We start from the raw sequence: 17,864 nt of genomic DNA on the forward strand, positions 1-17,864 counted from the left end.
TAGAGACAAGGATGAGATTGCTTTTGCTTACAAGCCAGACAAGGCCTTCACCACCGGTTCTATCAAACATTTGAAGCCAACCTATGATACTATGCGTCACATTCTTAGGTACACGCTTAATCCTAAGACCGGGGACTCTCACAATCTGAGGAGCTCCATGTTGGACATCTTTGTCTACCTTCATGACAAGAAGAAAGTGCATGTTCTGGACTTCATGTTCTTTGAGATCAGGCAGTGTGTTCAGGAGAACAAGTCATGCATCTATGCTCCGTTCATCCAAGCTTTGATTGAGTCTGTTTGTCCCGCCAGGTACATTGCCAAGTATCGCACCTCCTTTCCGAAGCGTGATGCCAACTGGCTTCCGGCTGCTCCTCCACCATATGTGCCTCCCAAGAAGGGGCGCAACCCCAGGCCTGAGGATCGTGCTACCTACACTAAGGGATGTTCATCCTATGTGCGGATTTCGCGTAGCAAAGGGAAGCAGGTTGCTACTGATGCCAGTTTCACCAGAGAGGAGAAGAAGTCTCTTCTGAAGACCGTGAGCAACATGTTCAAAATGTGTCAGTCCATTCAGCGCCGTCAGGTCAAGGAGATCAACAAGGGCAAGCTGGTGAGGCGTCAGAAGAAGGCTGAGCGTGCTGCAGCTGGTGAGGAGGTTGGTCCAGGGTCCGAGGACAACGACAGTGTGGCCATAGCTCATTCTTTTCCCTTGGAGGGATGGCACTTTGATGATGATGATGATGATGCTTTGAGCGCACCTCCTCTTGTCTAGAGTCTCGTTAGCATCGCCTTTTCCCTTTTTGTTGTCTTGATGACAAAGGGGGAGAAGTGTTCTATTAGGGGCGTTTGCAGTTGGTTTCAGTTGGGTGAGATCTCAAGAAGGCCTCGTTTGTTTTGGTTGTGTTTATTTGGCTTGAGATACTCTTATTTACTTGCTTTCGCGGTGTGGTCGTGAGCTACCTAGTCTATGTGAGAGACTATCTACTTTATGGAATTTATCTATGCTTATGTTGATATATCTTGTGGAGTATGATCAAGCTTCTATAGGTTAGTCTCACGTTTTCTGCTCACCACACTTGCATGTGATCTAGGCACCGTGTTGGGTATTATTATGTTGATCGCATGCCTTGACAATGTGGATCTAGGGGGAGCCTCATATGTGTGTGCTTGATGCATAATCAAGCATTTTTTTCCTTGCACATATATAGGGGGAGCTCCTTTGATCAACTATTGTCGCATGGCTGTTTACTTAAGTTGTATCATGTATGCCATGTCCTAACCATATTGTCATCAATGCACCAAAAAGGGGGAGATTGAAAGTGCAAGTATAACTTAGATTATATTTTGGTGTGATGACAATGTGGTTGGTGGAACTAATGTTGGTTGCTAAAGTTTATCTCAGGACTTTGGTTCCAAGGTGTCCATTGATGGAGGTGTGCGACCCCCCAGTCCAAAAAGATCAAAGGCGTGGTTACCGGCGACTCGAAGGTTTTTCGTTTTGGTTCGATTTGAGTCGTAGGTAAAACCGCACTATCAAGAGGGGTCTTCGTGGATTTAGTGTCGTGTGGGAATGCCTCCAAGACAGATACACCAGCCCTCCTACACCTCCTCAGATATTCCACTTATTGTGTGCGTTGCCGTGGTGTCCTGTGATGTTTCATCAGAAATCTTCTGGACACCCCGTGTGCACGGGGTCTCTGACCCCCGTGCGCACGGGGTAGTCAGAATATTTCGGGACACCCCGTGCGCACGGGGTCTCTGACCCCCGTGCGCACGGGGTACCTCGAAACTCACTGGACACCCCGTGCGCACGGGGCTGACTTGGCCCGTGCGCACGGGGTCCAACGGGCAGAAATCCCCTCCCGGCCAAGAACACTATATAAGCCCCCTTCTTCCTCCTCCATCCCTCAACCCTAATGTCTTGTTGAGCTCCTCCATTGCTACACCCCATTTTGCTCACTACTCTCATTCCCTCCACCCAATCTTGTTGAAACTTTGGGGATTGGGAGAGCAAGACCCGATCTACTCTTTGACCAAACCAAATCGCGTTCCCCGCAACATTCATCCACCATGACTTGTTACTCTTGGAGCTTGGGCTCCTAGGCGGTTAGAGGTTCCTCCGGAAGCTTCCTTGCTTGTGGTGTGCTCCGGAGAAGTTTGTAAAGGTGTGGTGGTCGCCTTCAAGACCAACCCCGAGTGATTCGAGGCTCATCCGTTAGGGGTGACTCGGAGGAGATTACGGTGAGCCTTCGGTGGCGTTCCGCAAGCTTTGGCTCCGGCACCGCTCCAAACGGAGAGTAGCTCTTCCCCAAGGAAGAGTGAACTTCGGGATAAAATCCGCGTCCTCGTCTCACTTGTGGTTAATCCTTTCCCGCACTTTACTTAGCCTTGTATGCTTGTTGGCTTGCTAATTAGTTTGTTGCCTAGCATATTTAGCTTAGAGCTTGCTTGTCATATAGGTTGTGTTCACCTAGTTGCATATCTAGTGAACCCTTTTTATCCGCTAAGCCTTAAAATTGACAAGAAAGAGTAAAATTTGTAGTCTCCTATTCACCCCCCCCCTCTAGTCGACCGTATCGATCCTTTCAACTACGTTCCCCAACAGCCGTCATAGACTGATGCGGGCTCCGGCGTTGAGTCGTCGTTGGAGCCCGCCTTCATCGTGGGGTCGTCGCCGGAGACCTCTAGGGAGCTGGCGGGCATGTCGGCCTCTATCCGCCTGGCACGACGGCTCTATCAGGCGGCCGCAAAGGCAGCCACCTCGAGCTCCTGTTTTGCTGACAGGCTCCCCTACAATGCATTCCCGCTCGTAGTCATGTCGGATATGGTGCACCAGAGAAGGGTGTGGATCGAGCATAGAGTGGTGTGGTTTGAGCCAGGAGTGGCCACCTTTAAATAGTGGATGTCGGTGAGCCCAATTGTCCGGATGTGTCAATGCGCGGGGGGCGGAGTTAGTTTCTTGGCATGTGTGTCTATTTAATGGCGACCGGCGGACAGATGGGCATCCCGTTTGAATGCGGTACATACCCGTCTCGTCCCGTCCCGTCCAATAACGCATCTCCGGCATTGAATATGTGCGGACACCGGGGACGCGACGTGGGCGGCGCTTTTGGCCGGCAAGCCGCTTCAATACCAGCACCAATGAAAAGGTCACATCTGCTTTGGGTCGGCGTCAATGCAGAGTTTCCGCTCTAGAGCAGCATAAATGCGGGCAACTGCTTCAAGTGAAAAATAGCGTGAATGAGGAAGAGGGTTTTTCATGTGCCATGGTTGTAGACACATGCGTGGCATCGGTCCGGACACGAGCAAAACGTCTCTCCCCCGGTTTGCGGGAAAAAAGACGCCGGACCGGCCATCCGCGACGGATGTGGGCGAATTATCACTGGGTGGGTTACCATCTACTACCGTGCATGAACAAATCCACTGACATATCATAAAAGAACAAAGTACAAGTCACGTAAAAACCGACATGACAAAACTGAAAAGATATCAGAACATCTCTGAGCTTGACACCAACGCCCGTCACCTGCCTCCGGCACCACCACAGTAGCCACCGAAGAAAAGAATGACGAATCACCTTCTCACCCGAGCTCGACGCGGCTCCATCGCTGATATGCAGCTTTGCGGACCTCCAAGGTGGCTCACCAAAAGTGAAGCCCTTACTGTTGAACGAATCAGACCGGGGCAACACCCCGGACACGTCATCGAACTCCAGATCTAGCACCCCACCACGACTAAAACGCCGAAGGAGGAAACCATATCTGCCATCCATGAACCACGAGCCCAGCACATGCTCCGTCTTCCAGATGTCGTCGATACAGACCACAATCTGCATCGCTCCTGGACTATCTCCCAAGCTCCGCGCCGACGCTAGAGCAAACATCGTCGCAACGGCGGAGCCCGAGGACACAGGTCCACCACGAGGATGCCGCCGCCGCCACGCCATTCTTGCTTGAACAGACTGGTTTCCAAATCCACCCCCAACCATAGGACCGATGGCCTCGTCAAGAAAGGATCCGAAGAATCTTTATTCAGCGTTGTCATCGTCGCCGCTGAAGCAAAGACGATGAACAACCTAAAAACCTAGACTACGAGAGTAAAAACGATCCACACGCGTGGATCCGGCGCTCCCCCCCCCCCCCCCCCCCTCCCCACCACCGACGACCGAGGTCGCCGGCGGAGGGGAGCCGCCGGAGAGCGGCGTTGGAAGATCGGCCTTCCCTGGCGGCGGCTAGGGTTCCAGCCGCCAGGGACGAGAGGAAAACGATCTACCCGTCGACTTCATAACACTTTATCACAGTACCAAGTCAGAAGACATACGGTTCAATGTGCAGAGGGCGCGGTCTGCCTAATCTAACCGGTTTTTTTAGTGGCCCGGGTTATTTATTATTCTGAGAAGAATATGCTGCGAGCGCGTGGAAGGAAAAGACGACTCCTCCCTAAAGTACAACAGTTGTTGGCACTTGGCAGCGGCACCAAAAGCCCCCCAAAAGCCGAAGGAGACCTCGACTGGAAGGCACCGGCGGGCGCAAGAACTCCAACGAACAAACCACGCGGGGCGGCCGGTCAAATCTACGCCACCACGCGTGCGAGGCCCTCGCCGCAGTTCGATTCGACTCCCCCCTCCCCCGATTCTCACCGCGGAAGGTATCGTCTCGGCCCCAAACCCTCGATCGTTCCTCCGCTTTCCCCCAATTTCGGTCCGGCGGTTGGTTGCGCCCTCCCTTTCAGTTTCGATCCTCTGGTCCACTAACAATTCAACTAGATTAGATTAGATCAGAAAGAAATTGCTCGTTCCTTCGTTCGGATTGAACTTCCGCGCCGACGCGTTAATCTAACGGTGCCGTGCGATTTTTCTTTGCGTTTCGGTAGCGAAAATGAGCGACAATCTGATGGAGAAAGTGAACGCCCTCGGCGAGCGCCTCAAGATCACCGGGTCGGAGGTGGGCAAGCAGATGCAGGCCGGCATGAGCTCCATGAGCTTCAAGATGAAGGAGCTCTTCCAGGCGCAGACCCCGGCGGACAAGATCGTCGAGGACGCCACCGCCGAGAACCTCGAGGGGCCCGACTGGGCCGCCAACCTCGAAATCTGCGACCTGATCAACACCGAGAAGGTGAACAGCGTCGACCTGATCCGCGGGATCAAGAAGCGGATCATGCTCAAGGAGGCCAGGGTTCAGTTCCTCGCCCTCTTCCTCCTCGAGACCATCGTCAAGAACTGCGAGAAGGCCTTCTCCGAGGTTGCGGCCGAGAGGATTCTCGATGAGATGGTCAGGCTGATTGATGACCCCCAGACGGTGGTCAATAACAGGAACAAGGCCCTTACGCTCATTGAGGCATGGGGAGAGTCTGGTGATGAGCTCCGCTACTTGCCGGTCTATGAGCAAACCTACAAGGTAAAATTGATGTCCCCTTTATTTCGTTCCTCCATCACTAGAGAAGTCAGCAGTACAAATTGGTGTATTATGTTTAGATTTGTTAATTTTGTCCCGTGGCAGTGAGGTTAATTTTCCAACCTGTTCATAAAAAAATCAGCCATGATAATCTCCTTGAAATAGGCTTTCGCCCCGATTTATAAATAAAGCCACGATAATCTCTGCTGCCCCATTATGTAAGCAAGGAAGGGAATCCAATTTAGGACCAACCTGCTGAAGGTTATTTTAGCCGTTAGCAAAGGGGTACGTCGCTTCATGGAACCACTCAGGCCTCTCTTTAGTAATTTCATACTTCTGTGATTAGGAGCTGGTGGTTAGTACTAGCGGTCATTGCTTTATTCATCAGCCTGTAAATCACTAAGGCCGTGTTTGGAATGTCGTTTCGCTTAGCAATACACCTGTAAACAATACACCTCTCCGTCCGTCGTTTCGTTTCCAGCCGGAAATCGCTACTGGCCCAGTAAATTACACCTGTAAATTAAATATCGGTGTATTCAAATACACCCAATCCAAGCGCGCCCTAAGTATCTTCAGTACCAGCATTGCTGTTTATTCAGTTTTGCTAAATAATATAATAATTCAAAAGTTGTTTCAGTGTCCAGTTTGATGGTAATATAATAAACCCATATGATTTATCCTTGCAGTACGAATTTGTCATGCTTTGGTAACCAAGGCAATGGTTAGTGCCTTGGTGGTTGCAAGTACATTGTGCTAATCTATTTTTTTTACAGAGCCTGAAATCAAGAGGAATTCGGTTTCCTGGACGTGACAATGAGAGCCTGGCTCCCATATTTACTCCACCACGCTCTGTTGCTGAAGCTGAAGTTGCTGCAAATTTCTCCCAGCAGATATTCGAAGATGTACATGTGCATACATATACTGCTGAAGAAACAAAGGAAGCTTTCGATGTGGCCCGTAACAGCATGGAACTTCTTTCAACTGTTCTTTCATCCTCCCCTCAGCAGGATGCTTTGCAGGTAACTGGCTTTTGTATAACTTTATCCCAAGCTCGATAGATTCTTTTGACTGTACTATACTGTACACTCAGATTTAGTTTGTCTGCCTATTATGACATAGATAACTGTTTCTATGTGTGAGATCGGTTTCCTCAAGCAGCTTTTGCAGTGAACAATTTCTTTCTGTACTTGTTGCTGTTTTGTGCTGCTGATAGAGATCAGGCTAGTACTGTCACTTGGTTTGTCTCAACGTACAGCTTTTTCGGACAGAGGGAGTATGATATTTTGGATAAGATATGATTGTGTACTTTAGTAATCATGAGGTGATGTGCATGTGCAGTTCATTGTTATTCTTAAAATCTGTTCCAGGTGTTTTGCTCATTTTACTACAACAGGTGCTCATTTTACTCTGTTGTCCTGATGGAGTGGGTCTGTAACATACTCTCTCCATTTCTAAATATAAGTCTTTTTAGAGATTCCAATATGGACTACATTTTGCTCCGTATGTAGTCCATATTGGAATCTCTAAAAAGAGTTATTTAGGAACGGAGGGAGTACTACCTAAACTGGATTGCTTATTTGCCAGTCACTTAGAAAATCTAATTATTGTTGGTTACTGCTTTATTGAGCACGAATGATGCCCTGATACTGATGACATTAACAGCAAGAAACAGTCAAAGCCAGGCATCATTAAAAATACTCACTCTTTGTATTTTGTGCAAATGGAAGTAGTTACTAATCTAACATGCTTTGTCATTGTAACATTTCAAACTTTAAAGTACATTTTATTGGACATGGTTTTAAACTGATGAGAAGCTAGTGATGATTGATTCTCTTATCTGGAAGTTGAAAGTGATATTCATGAACTGCGAATGTTATCTGCTATTGTGTTTTGACTGGTTCTGCTACTTCCACAGGATGACTTGACAACCACTCTTGTGCAACAATGCTACCAATCTCAACATACTATCCAGAGATTCATCGAGACGGCTGGAGACAATGAGGCCTTGCTCTTTGAGGCCTTGAGTGTGAACGATGAGGTCCTGAAAGTGCTATCCAAATACGAAGAGATGAAGAAGCCCATGGCGTCGGCGCGTGCAGAACAGCCAGTGGTCATACCAATTGCCACAGAGCATGAAGATTCCGTGACTGTTGGCAATGAGGATGCCCTGGTAAGAAAACCAGCTGCTGCTCGAGCAATGTCGGGCGGCGATGATGATATCCTCGATGATCTTGATGAGATGATATTTGGCAAGAAGGGAGGAAGCAGTTCCCAGGACGTGTCCAAAAGGCAGGACCCAAAGAAGGATGACCTAATCAACTTCTAAATACCGTCCCAGCAAGTTCCAGAGTTCCTCTAGGGATACACAGCATGTCTGCTGCTTTTATACTGCTGAACGATGTCTGTATTCATCCAGTAGAAGACTGCACTGCACGTACATTCAGTTAGGGATTTGGGTCGCTTGTTTATTTGCATACGATGATACCTTGTCCTCCAGAGTTTGTTCAGTTGATAAGTTGCTGCATACTTCTCGTCTTCTGGTTTCATGGTTATATGCGTCAGATGCTGAATTTTACTCCCTCCATCCCAAAATAAGTGTCTCAACTTTAGGACAACTTTGTACTAAAAGTTAGTACAAAGTTGAGACACTTATTGGGACGGAGGGAGTATTATTTCTTACAGAATGCTTCATATTCTGTCATTGTCCGTAGTTATTCGTCACATGTTGAATGCTGCTTCAATTTAAGCTTTTGGCGCAAACAAGTTGATATCAAAATGAACCAATTCTGATACATCTACTCAATGGAGAGAGTATATAGCATACAAAAACATGGTACAGGCAAAAAACAATCTTTCAAATGACAAAGGCGGCCAAACATATACTCCCTCCGTTCCAAAATTGAATCAAAACCACGGCACTTACTTTGGAACGAAGGGAGTATATCTTGGAGTTGCCGGCCGTCAAAAAATGACATCTTGGATGTAGTCTAGTAGTAGTTGTTCAGGCAGTGACAGGGGAGGCGAGTTTGGCTCTGAGCTCTTTCCTCAGTATCTTCCCTGACGCCGACTTGGGGATCGCGTGGGTGAAGTACACCTTGTGCAGCCTCTTGTAAAACACCACCTGAAAATGGGCAAACTAACTGTGTTCAGAGATGGCCGATCGATTCAGCAACCAAGGTTCTGTAGCTGCTCTCGTGTGTGACTACCTGCTTGGATACGAACTCCTTGATGGCCTCCTCGGCGATGTCGGAATCGGCGGCGCGCACCACGAACGCCACCGGGACCTCACCGGCGGCGTCATCCTTTTGCCTGCCATTCATTTACAAGCTTCCGGTTAATTACCCCGACCAGGTCGATCTTGTTCCTGATGCTGAACAAGTGATGTTGCACTAGAAGATATTCAAGGAGTGAGATGAGACGATGGTTTTCTTACGGTACGACGGCCGCGTCGGCGATGGAGGGATGCGCGATGAGCAGAGCCTCCAGCTCGGCCGGCGGCACCTGGAAGCCCTTGAACTTGATGAGCTCCTTGACGCGGTCGACGATGAAGACCTCGTCGTCGTCGTCGACGTAGCCGACGTCGCCGGTGTGGAGCCACCCCTCGACGTCGATCGTCGCGGCCGTGGCCACGGGGTCATTCAGGTAGCCTGCACGGACCATACACATATGCCCGCATCTGTCAGACGTGTCCGTTCCCTGGCTACGACTTGACAGACGTAACGACCGCACTAAAAACGTTGTGTAGTACCTTTCATGATCTGCGGGCCGCGGATGCAGATCTCGCCGGGGAGGTTGCGGCCGAGGGAGAGGCCCGTGTCGGGGTCCACCACCTTGAGCTCCGCGTTGCGCACCACCGTGCCGCACGACCCGGACTTGGCCGGCGTCGGCTCCCTCGCGAACGCCGGGCACATGGACAGCACCGGTCCGGCCTCCGTCATCCCGTACCCCTGCGACAGCCTCACGTGTCAACTTTCCATCCGGTGGGACGCGCACCACGCGACGCACGCGCCGGGACCATGGAGGTAGGTGCGGCGAGCGGCTCGCGGCTCACGTAGGTTAGCTGAGCAACCAACTTTCCATCGACGCGACATGAGATTGTGTGAACCGTACGGCAGTGCCATTTTTTACATGGTAATCATAAAAATTAAAGATTAAAGTACAAGTCACGTGAAGGCCGACATGATAAAACTGAAAAGACAGCAGAACGTTTTTGCGCTTGACACCAACACCCGCCATCTGCCTCCGGCACCACCAAAGCAGCCCCCAAAAAAAACTGACGGATCACCTTCTCACTCGAGCTCGACGCGGCTCCATCGCTGATATGCAGCTTTGCGGACATCCAAAGTGGCTCGCCAAAGAAGAAACCATTACCGTTAAACAAATCAGACCGGGGCAACACGTCATCGAACTTCAGATCTGGTATCCCCCACATGACTAAGATGTCGGAGGAGGAAACCATACCCGCCATCCACGAACCACGAGCCCAGCACACGCTCCGTCTTTCAGATGTCGTCGATGCAGACCACGATCCGCATCAGCTCCTCGACTACCTCCCGAGCTCCACGCTGACGTCGGAGCAGACACCGTCGCAACGGCGGAGCCCGAGGACACATGTCCACCACAAGGATGCCGCCGCCGCCACGACACCCCCACTTGAACAGACTGGTTCCCAGATCCTTCACCGATAATAGAGACGATCGCCTCGCCGGAGAAGAATTCGAAGGTTCTTTATTTAGCATCGCCGCCGTCGCCGCCGAACCCTAGAAGTCAAACGATCCAAAACCCTAAGCTTCTTGGGCCCTAAAACCTAAAGCTAAAACGATCCACATGCGCGGGATCCGGCGACCCCCTCACCACCGACGAGCAAAAGGTCGCGGGGGGAGGAGAGCCGCCGGAAGACGGCGCGGGAAGGAGCGGCTGTCCTAATGGCGGCGGCTAGGTTTCGCTAGAGGAGGAAAACGATCGCAGCGGGGTCCTTTCAAGTTTGTTACGGCAGTGCCATTTTGCCAACACGGCAGGCAACTTCTATATCTGTATGAACGTACGCTTACCGTTGATGATCGGTATCCCTAAAAGCAATAACGACTTGCTGCGTGCGTACGTGGAGCCTGAAGCTGTTGCTGCATGTGCATGTCTCGCACACGCGCCTCGATCGAGCAAGCGGGCAGTGGCGCTGCACGTACACGCGCTAGTTTGGTGGAGTGTGTGGCGTTGGGTTGGCTGACACAAAACGAGCAAAATGGCCTGGTGGACGGGCTAGTACACGTTGCTCTACGGCTGCAAGACGACAGCCATTTTTGGCTACTTGTTCAGGAACGCTCTGCTGACCCTTGTTAGCGATGCTCGAGCAGTAACAGACTTTAGTACAAAGTTAAGTCATCTATTTTAAAATGGATAAAGTGAATTATTAAAATAGAAAATCACGTAAATGATGGCCGAGCGTGTCGTGGGTTGTGGCACAGGGGCCTGGAGTGGAATAACTGACCGTCTTCTCCTCGATCAAATGCGCTTCAGTTAGATTCAGTTCAATGTGGTGAGATGTTCCTATGTTCTATCGCAAGCTAATTCAAGATCGTCTACAATGCAAACTCCTGATTCATGGTGATTCAAGCTCCTATGCTCTAATGCTGGAATGATCTCCGTTTCAAAAAAAAAAAAATGCTGGAGTAGTCGAAGTCTTCTTGCTGGCCCAACCCAACATGCATAAAAACAGCGGATCACGCGGGCGGCAGATATATACACACGCACCTGTCCGAAGATGGCCTGCGGGAGGCGGCCACGGAGCGCGTCCTCGAGCTCCTTGCCGAGCGGCGCGGCGCCGGAGAGCACGATCCGGATGGAGCTCAGGTCGTGCTGCTCCACCACCGGGTTCTTGGCCAGCGCCAGCACCAGCGGCGGCACCACGGCGGCCACCGTCACCCGCCACCGCTCGATGCCCGCCAGCATGGCGCCCATCTCGAACTTGGGCATCAGCATCACCGCCGCGCCGGCGCGCACGGCGCACAGCAGCACCGAGTTGAGCGAGAAGATGTGGAACAGGGGCAGCACGCAGAGCGCCACGTCCCCCTCCCGCATGTACAGGTTCGGGTTCTCGCCGTCCACCTGCTGCGCCACGCTCGACACCAGGCCCCCGTGCGTCAGCACCACGCCCTTGGGCAGCCCCGTCGTGCCCGACGAGTAGGGCAGCGCCACGGCGTCGTCCGGCGAGATGGACACCTCCGGGAGCGAGCCCTCGTCGGCGGACCCGACGATCCCCCAGAAGGGCAGGCATCCGTCGGGGGTGGTCGCCTCGTCGTCGACGGTGATCACGGTGAGCGTGTCCTCGCCACCGCTTGTACTGATTCTCCGGAAGCTCTCGTGCCGGAGCTTGTCGACGTAGGCGGACTGGGTGACGATCACCTTGGCGCCGGAGGCGACGAACTGCTTGTGGATCTCCTGCGGGGTGCAGAACGGGTTGGCCGCCGTGCTGACGGCGCCGAGGAAGGACGCGCCGAAGAAGGCGACGGCGAATTCCACGCAGTTCTGGAGCAGGATCATGACGCGGTCCCCGTGGCCGACGCCGAGGCGGTGCAGCGCCGCGGCGGCCTTGCGGCAGAGCGCATGCGTCTCGGCGAACGTGTAGGTCCTCCCCGTGGCCGCGGCGATGAGGCACGGCGCGTCCGGGAGCTCGGCCGCCCTGGCGAAGCAGTACTCGTGCAGGGGCAGGTGGCTCGGGATGTCGATGTCCGGAAGCTTGGACCGGAAGATCGTCGCCTCCGGCAGCGCCGACGAGACCGCCTCGGCTGCGGCGACAGCCTCCGGTGCCGCGACCTTGATCATGATCCTCTGCTATACAAGAGGCAGAGAGCTTCCCGGAATGGCCAAGGAGCAGAGCCTGCCTGCACTAGACAAGCAAACGGCTCGCGAGTTGGTACTGGTGCACGCAGTACGTCGTGAGAGTTGGAGGAGAGAGAGTGAGAGGTGGAGAGAATAAATACAGTGGCGACGAAGGGAGGGAGGGAGGGGCGGGAGGTGGGTAGGTAGGAGGAGGAAGGTGTGGAAGAGGCGCGAACACGCTGGCCGCCACGCAGTCTCTCAGCCAACCCACCTCACCTTTCAAAAATGCGTGCGCGTTTCGTTTTTCTTTCAGAAACGCAAATGAAATGCAGTTTCCTGATACTCTTGCTTTCTCTTCAGATCAGTACATGTTGATTCCACATACCATCAGTTGTGCTTATGCTTTCTTCTAGTTGACTGCAAAACTGGAGGATGAGAACAAAATGATCTACTCGTATTTTGTCGCTGCGATGGAGTGATGAACTGATGATGATGTGGAGCACTGGCCACTTGAGGCCGCTTGAGCTTGGGAAAAGGCTAGACTGAACGCACGTGGCGCCGACGATGAAATTAGCAGGCGATTGGGCTGCTACGATCAGCAGAACATCCACGTAATTGATCGGTATTCACTATTCAGTCCACTGCTCCAATGCAGCAATTTGATATGTGGTCTTCTCGACGGCCCGTGAGTTCTCCGGTGCAGTTTGCTCGACTGAATATCTCAAAATTGCTGAACAGGTCAGGGACATGGTCATGCACTCATGCATCCAGGTACTTGCTGAGCCAGAGAAGAGGGATCGCAGTTTCGAGGCATGCTCTTCTCAAGTTGATGCTCTTCCATCTATGTGGCCACAAACAAGAAGCCTCATTTACAGATTCAGCGTGGTAATTCGGGATGGCTACTACATACAATACAAACTGAAATACAGCAGAAACGTTTGAGTTCGACGGAGTGGTTTACGACCAAGTGCCTTGCCCTGAAATCAGTCGTGGGAGTATCATATTTGGTCGGAGGGAGTATTATATTTGAGGTCTGGCGCCTCACCAACCAAATGGCTCTGGATTTTCTGTTGGATTCTGAAGAATTACAGCGCATGCTCCCAAATGGTTCGGATCATCGACAGAGAGGCAGGACGTTAAGGTGCTCCATTTGGGGTTGGGTAGGTGCCGCTGACGCTTGGCAAACACTAGCATGTGGGGCTTCAGCTACTATGTATGTATGCATGGGAACTCACCACCAAACATGCCTAGCAGGGCTCATGTTTGTTGGTTTTCCTTTGATCCAACAAACAATCACCTTTGATTCATTACTACCATTGTTTCTAAATGTAAGACGGTCATTTTATGAACATCTTAGATTTAGAAACAGAGAGAGTATTTGTTTAGTGAAGTTACGTAACACAGAGTATACCCACTGCACTCACTAAAATTTATGTAGCAGGTGTGAAAGATCGAGGATGTCGCCGGGGGGGGGGGGGGGGGGGGGGGGGGGGGGGTTGGGGTGAATAGGCGCTTTAAAATAATTATGGTTTAGACTTGAACAAATACGGCATAAAACTAGCGTTTAATTTGTCAAGCACAAAACGTAAAACAGTTAGGCTCACCTATGTGCACCAGCTAAGAAAGATAAACAACTAAGTGATAGCAAGATATGTAACATGAAACACTATGACCATCACAAAGTAAAGGGCTCAGGTAAGAGATAACCAAGGCACACGAAGACGACGATGTATCCTGAAATTCACACCCTTGCAGATGCTAATCTCCGTTTGAAGCGGTGTGGAGGCACAATGCTCCCCAAGAAGCCACTAGGGCTACCATAATCTCCTCACGCCCTCGCATAATGCAAGATGCCGTGATTCCACTAAGTGACCCTTGAAGGCGGTCACCGAACCCGCACAAATGGCAACCCTTGGGGGTGGTTACCGAACACGTACGCCTTGGCAACCCTTGGGGGCGGTCACCGGAACCCGTACAAATTGCTCGGGGCAATCTCCACAACCTAATTGGAGACCCCGACGCAAGCCCAGAGTTGTACATAATAATGATTGAGCTCAGGAGCACCACCAACCGTTTAGGGCGCCCAAACACCCAAGAGAAACAAGCTCTAGGGTACCAAGCACCCAAGAGAAATAAACTTATCAACTTTTCACTTCCACGTATCACCATGGAGAACTTAAACCGATGCAACTAATGCAATGGTAAGGGCACACAGAGTGCCCAAGTCCCTCACTCTCAAATCCCACCAAAGCAACGAAAGCTATGGAGGAATATGAGAGGAAGAACAAGAAGAAGAACACCAAGAACTCCAAGATCTAAATTCAAGAGGTTTCCCTCACAAAGAGGAGAAAGTGATTGGTGAAAATGTGGATCTAGATCTTCTCTCTCTTTTCCCCCAAGAACTAGCAAGAATCCTTGGAGGGATTGAGAGATAGCAAGCACGAAGAAGGTCAACAATGAGGGAAGAACAGGAGCTAAGAGGTGAAATACAATGGGGAAGAAGACCCCCTTTTATAGGCACCCCCAAATCCAACCGTTATGCACTCAGTCCGTGCACAAGCGGTAGTACCGCTCGAACGAGCAGTACTTCCGCTCGCACGGTTGATTCAGCCATAACGTGCAACTGAGAAACTCAAGGAGGCGATAGTGCCGTCGAAGCGGTACTACCGCTACCACCAACGGTACTACCGCCCACTGCTGCTGCTCTACATCCGTGCAGAGGAAACCCGAATCCAGAAGCTAAAATATAAGCGGAGGTTCCTACGGTAGTAGAGGGCCGGAAGTACCGCGCAAGCGGTACTACCGCGCTCTACTACCGCTTGACTACCGCTGAGAGGAAAATGAAACCAGAAGCCCAAGAATAAGCGGAAGAGCCCGCGGCATCGGAATCGCGGAAGTATCGCGCAAGCGGTACTACCGCAGACCAGAGCGGTACTACTGCTAGAGAGCAACAAAAAAGCCTAAGAAAAACAGCTGGAAGCAGTAAAGCCTGAACTGCCATAACTTCTGCAAATGAACTCCGAATTGAGCAAACTCAAACTTGTCGGATAGATAATGACTAGTACTATCCAAGAAGAGGCAGGGGAGATATGCCTAAGATATAGAGATGTGAAACCTCTATGAATGAATAACGAGCATAAACTCCAACATCGAAAACATCATAGAAGATGCATATATGAACTCCGTTTTTGATGAACTCGAGCTTGTCATGAAGATGACCAAAAGCTCTAAAACTCACAAAGAGAAACACCAAATAAGAACCAAGAAAGATGATTCAAGGATGAATGGTTTGAGCTCTCTATGAACGATACGATCAAGCTACTCAGTTGAGAGCCCCCCTTGATAGTACGACAATCGATCCTATAACTCGGTCTCCCAACTACCACCATGAGACCCGTAAAATAGAAAACTTATCAAGGGCAAACATTTGCCTTGCACATAGTCCACTTGAGCTACATGATGACAATATTGACTCCCTCAATTGGACCACCTTTCTTGATTGTGTTGGCTCGATGAAGACAAGTAGATTGCTCCCCCATAATCCACTATGGGTGAGTCACTCTTTGGCACATCTTAACAAGTCCATTGTCACAACAATGGACAACAAGCTTCAAGCATGATCTCTTCGTGATGCTCCACTTGAACTTGCACCGCAATCTTGATGACGATCACCACTTGATGTCATCCTCCATGAGATGTATGAGATCTTCCTCTTGATGCAAACCCATGGAAACATGCCTAAATCCACATAGAACTCTCACGTAGACCATGGGTTGGTACACAAAGCATAATGACAATGCTTACCATACCATGTGATCACTTGGTCCCTTTCGGTACATCTTCTACGCTTTGCGTGTTGATCAACTAGATTCACACTTTAACTTAGTCTTGATCAACCTTGTATCATGACTTCTACATGACCAATCTTTGGATAATTCCTTGAATAGCACTTTGGTCATCACATAAACTCTTGAAATCAACACATGGACTTCAAGAAAATCCTATGGACAAACCCTTCAAATATAACTCAAGGTAACCATTAGTCCATAGAGATTGCCATCAATTACCAAAACCAAACATGGGGGCACCACATGTTCTTTCAAGGCGGTACATGTGTTTCATGTAAGACACAGAAAATGGGCTTCTATGTATAAACCACGAAGTAAACATCAAGACCATTTTGTGGTCTAAGTTTCTCCATTGCCGCCACCCCTGACCATCCATCTATCCCCTAGCACGAGTCGACCATCAGCTCGCCTCTGCCTGTAACGTTGTGGCCTCGGTGCATAAGCGAGGCATCGAAATATAGAGAAATTGTGCATATAGAAAACTCTAAAGAAAGAGGGGGAAAAGACCATGCCATGATTTTATTTTATTTTCTACCGGAATCACTATAAATCTGACGTCAATTTTTTAGGATTTTAGATCGTAACGTCCATGTAGCCGTTGGACCGAGAGCACGCGGCTTGCCATGTCATCACCACGACACGTTCAATCCATAAAACTGACCGAGGGAACGAGGCATACATAGATGCTAGTGAGATTTCTACTAGATTCCTCCCTCGTAACGGTTTTCCATTCTGCTAAAAATGCAGTGAACAGTGCATTGCAGCCATGGCAAATTATGTAGTGGATTTTCCATGAAAATGCAGTTGGCATTGGCTGATGGAAATGTAGTGAACGCCAATTATACATGACATGAACTTTTTGCTGAAAATGTTTTGTATTTGTTGCTACATAGCAATTTTAAGGCAAAACAGTTATGTATCACGACCATTTTGCCATGTAGCATTGTTGCATCTTATAAGTATTCAGGGGAAATCATTAGATTGAAATGCCAGCAATTTTTTTCTTACAAATGAAACATGGTCTCATGATCATGACAAGTTTGTCTTGAGGGTGGCATTTTTTAGAGTACACTCATGGCAACTTTATTAGGACCCAAAGCCTTTTCTCATCCACCTCGAAGGCAAATCCTAAACAAACTAGCATGTCACCATGACGTGTTATCTCAACATCACAACAAGTAGTTGTCATGCCACCGGTACATTAAAACTCTAGAGTTGCCATGATTCATAATCAATTGTTTTTTAGTATTTGCCATGATATGTGAAGATGCCACGATCTAGATCACAAAATATCATAAACTTTTACCATGTGACTAGTACAATCTTTTTTTGCCATGCGTTAGAAAGCCATCATTTTATGGGCAAATTTTAAAATCCTTTTCCACATGGCAAATATCATTGCAACTCATAACTTGTGAAATCTTTTACCATGGCAGATATCTTAAAACTCTTGCAATGTCTCGAATCCAGTTTTTGCCATGTTACCAATACACATTTTGCCATGGCAATATATCATTACAATACACATTAAAAAAAACTTTTTGCATGTCAACAATATTTAAACTCTTGCAATGTCTGAAATCCAATTTTCGCCATCTCACCAATACACATTTTTCCATGGCAAAAATCGTCATAACTTTTGCCATGTCAGCACACAAATTTTGAGATGTTACCAATACAAATTTTGAATGGAAAAAATCTTACAACTTTTGCCATGTCAACAATACAAAATTTGCCATGTTTCGAGGACAAATTTTGTCATGGAAAAAATCTTACAACTTTTGCCATGTTTACATTTTTTAGTTTA

At 49.5% G+C, this 17,864-nt stretch overlaps 2 protein-coding genes across 2 annotated transcripts; one reads left to right on the forward strand and one right to left on the reverse strand.

Moving 5' to 3' along the window:
* Positions 1 to 4,422: 4,422 nt before the first annotated feature.
* Positions 4,423 to 7,939, forward strand: LOC109741487 (TOM1-like protein 1). Its single transcript, XM_020300576.4, has 4 exons — positions 4,423 to 4,647; positions 4,873 to 5,396; positions 6,167 to 6,412; positions 7,309 to 7,939. Exons 2-4 carry the CDS (start codon positions 4,878 to 4,880, stop codon positions 7,717 to 7,719), a joined length of 1,176 nt encoding a protein of 391 aa, XP_020156165.1. The 5' UTR covers positions 4,423 to 4,647; positions 4,873 to 4,877; the 3' UTR covers positions 7,720 to 7,939.
* A 195-nt stretch (positions 7,940 to 8,134) lies between these two features.
* LOC109741493 (4-coumarate--CoA ligase 2) lies at positions 8,135 to 12,353 on the reverse strand. Its single transcript, XM_020300584.4, has 5 exons — positions 11,142 to 12,353; positions 9,142 to 9,340; positions 8,827 to 9,040; positions 8,600 to 8,702; positions 8,135 to 8,514 (listed from the first exon to the last, which is right to left on the reverse strand). The coding sequence occupies exons 1-5, from the start codon at positions 12,210 to 12,212 to the stop codon at positions 8,395 to 8,397; spliced, it is 1,707 nt and encodes a 568-aa protein (XP_020156173.1). The 5' UTR covers positions 12,213 to 12,353; the 3' UTR covers positions 8,135 to 8,394.
* Between the last annotated feature and the right edge of the window lie 5,511 nt (positions 12,354 to 17,864).

This window comes from Aegilops tauschii, chromosome 6 (genome assembly GCF_002575655.3).
Source record: "Aegilops tauschii subsp. strangulata cultivar AL8/78 chromosome 6, Aet v6.0, whole genome shotgun sequence".
NCBI classification, from domain to species: Eukaryota; Viridiplantae; Streptophyta; class Magnoliopsida; order Poales; family Poaceae; genus Aegilops; species Aegilops tauschii.

Coding starts and splice junctions, on each gene's coding strand:
- LOC109741487 (XM_020300576.4), top strand. CDS start 4,878: ATGAGCGACAATCTGATGGAGAAAGTGAACGCCCTCGGCGAGCGCCTC. Junction 5,397..6,166: donor TCTATGAGCAAACCTACAAG/GTAAAATTGATG, acceptor TTTTTTTTACAG/AGCCTGAAATCAAGAGGAAT. Junction 6,413..7,308: donor CTCAGCAGGATGCTTTGCAG/GTAACTGGCTTT, acceptor CTACTTCCACAG/GATGACTTGACAACCACTCT.
- LOC109741493 (XM_020300584.4), bottom strand. CDS start 12,212: ATGATCAAGGTCGCGGCACCGGAGGCTGTCGCCGCAGCCGAGGCGGTC. Junction 9,041..9,141: donor CGGCCCGCAGATCATGAAAG/GTACTACACAAC, acceptor TGGTCCGTGCAG/GCTACCTGAATGACCCCGTG. Junction 8,703..8,826: donor GCCGACGCGGCCGTCGTACC/GTAAGAAAACCA, acceptor AATGAATGGCAG/GCAAAAGGATGACGCCGCCG.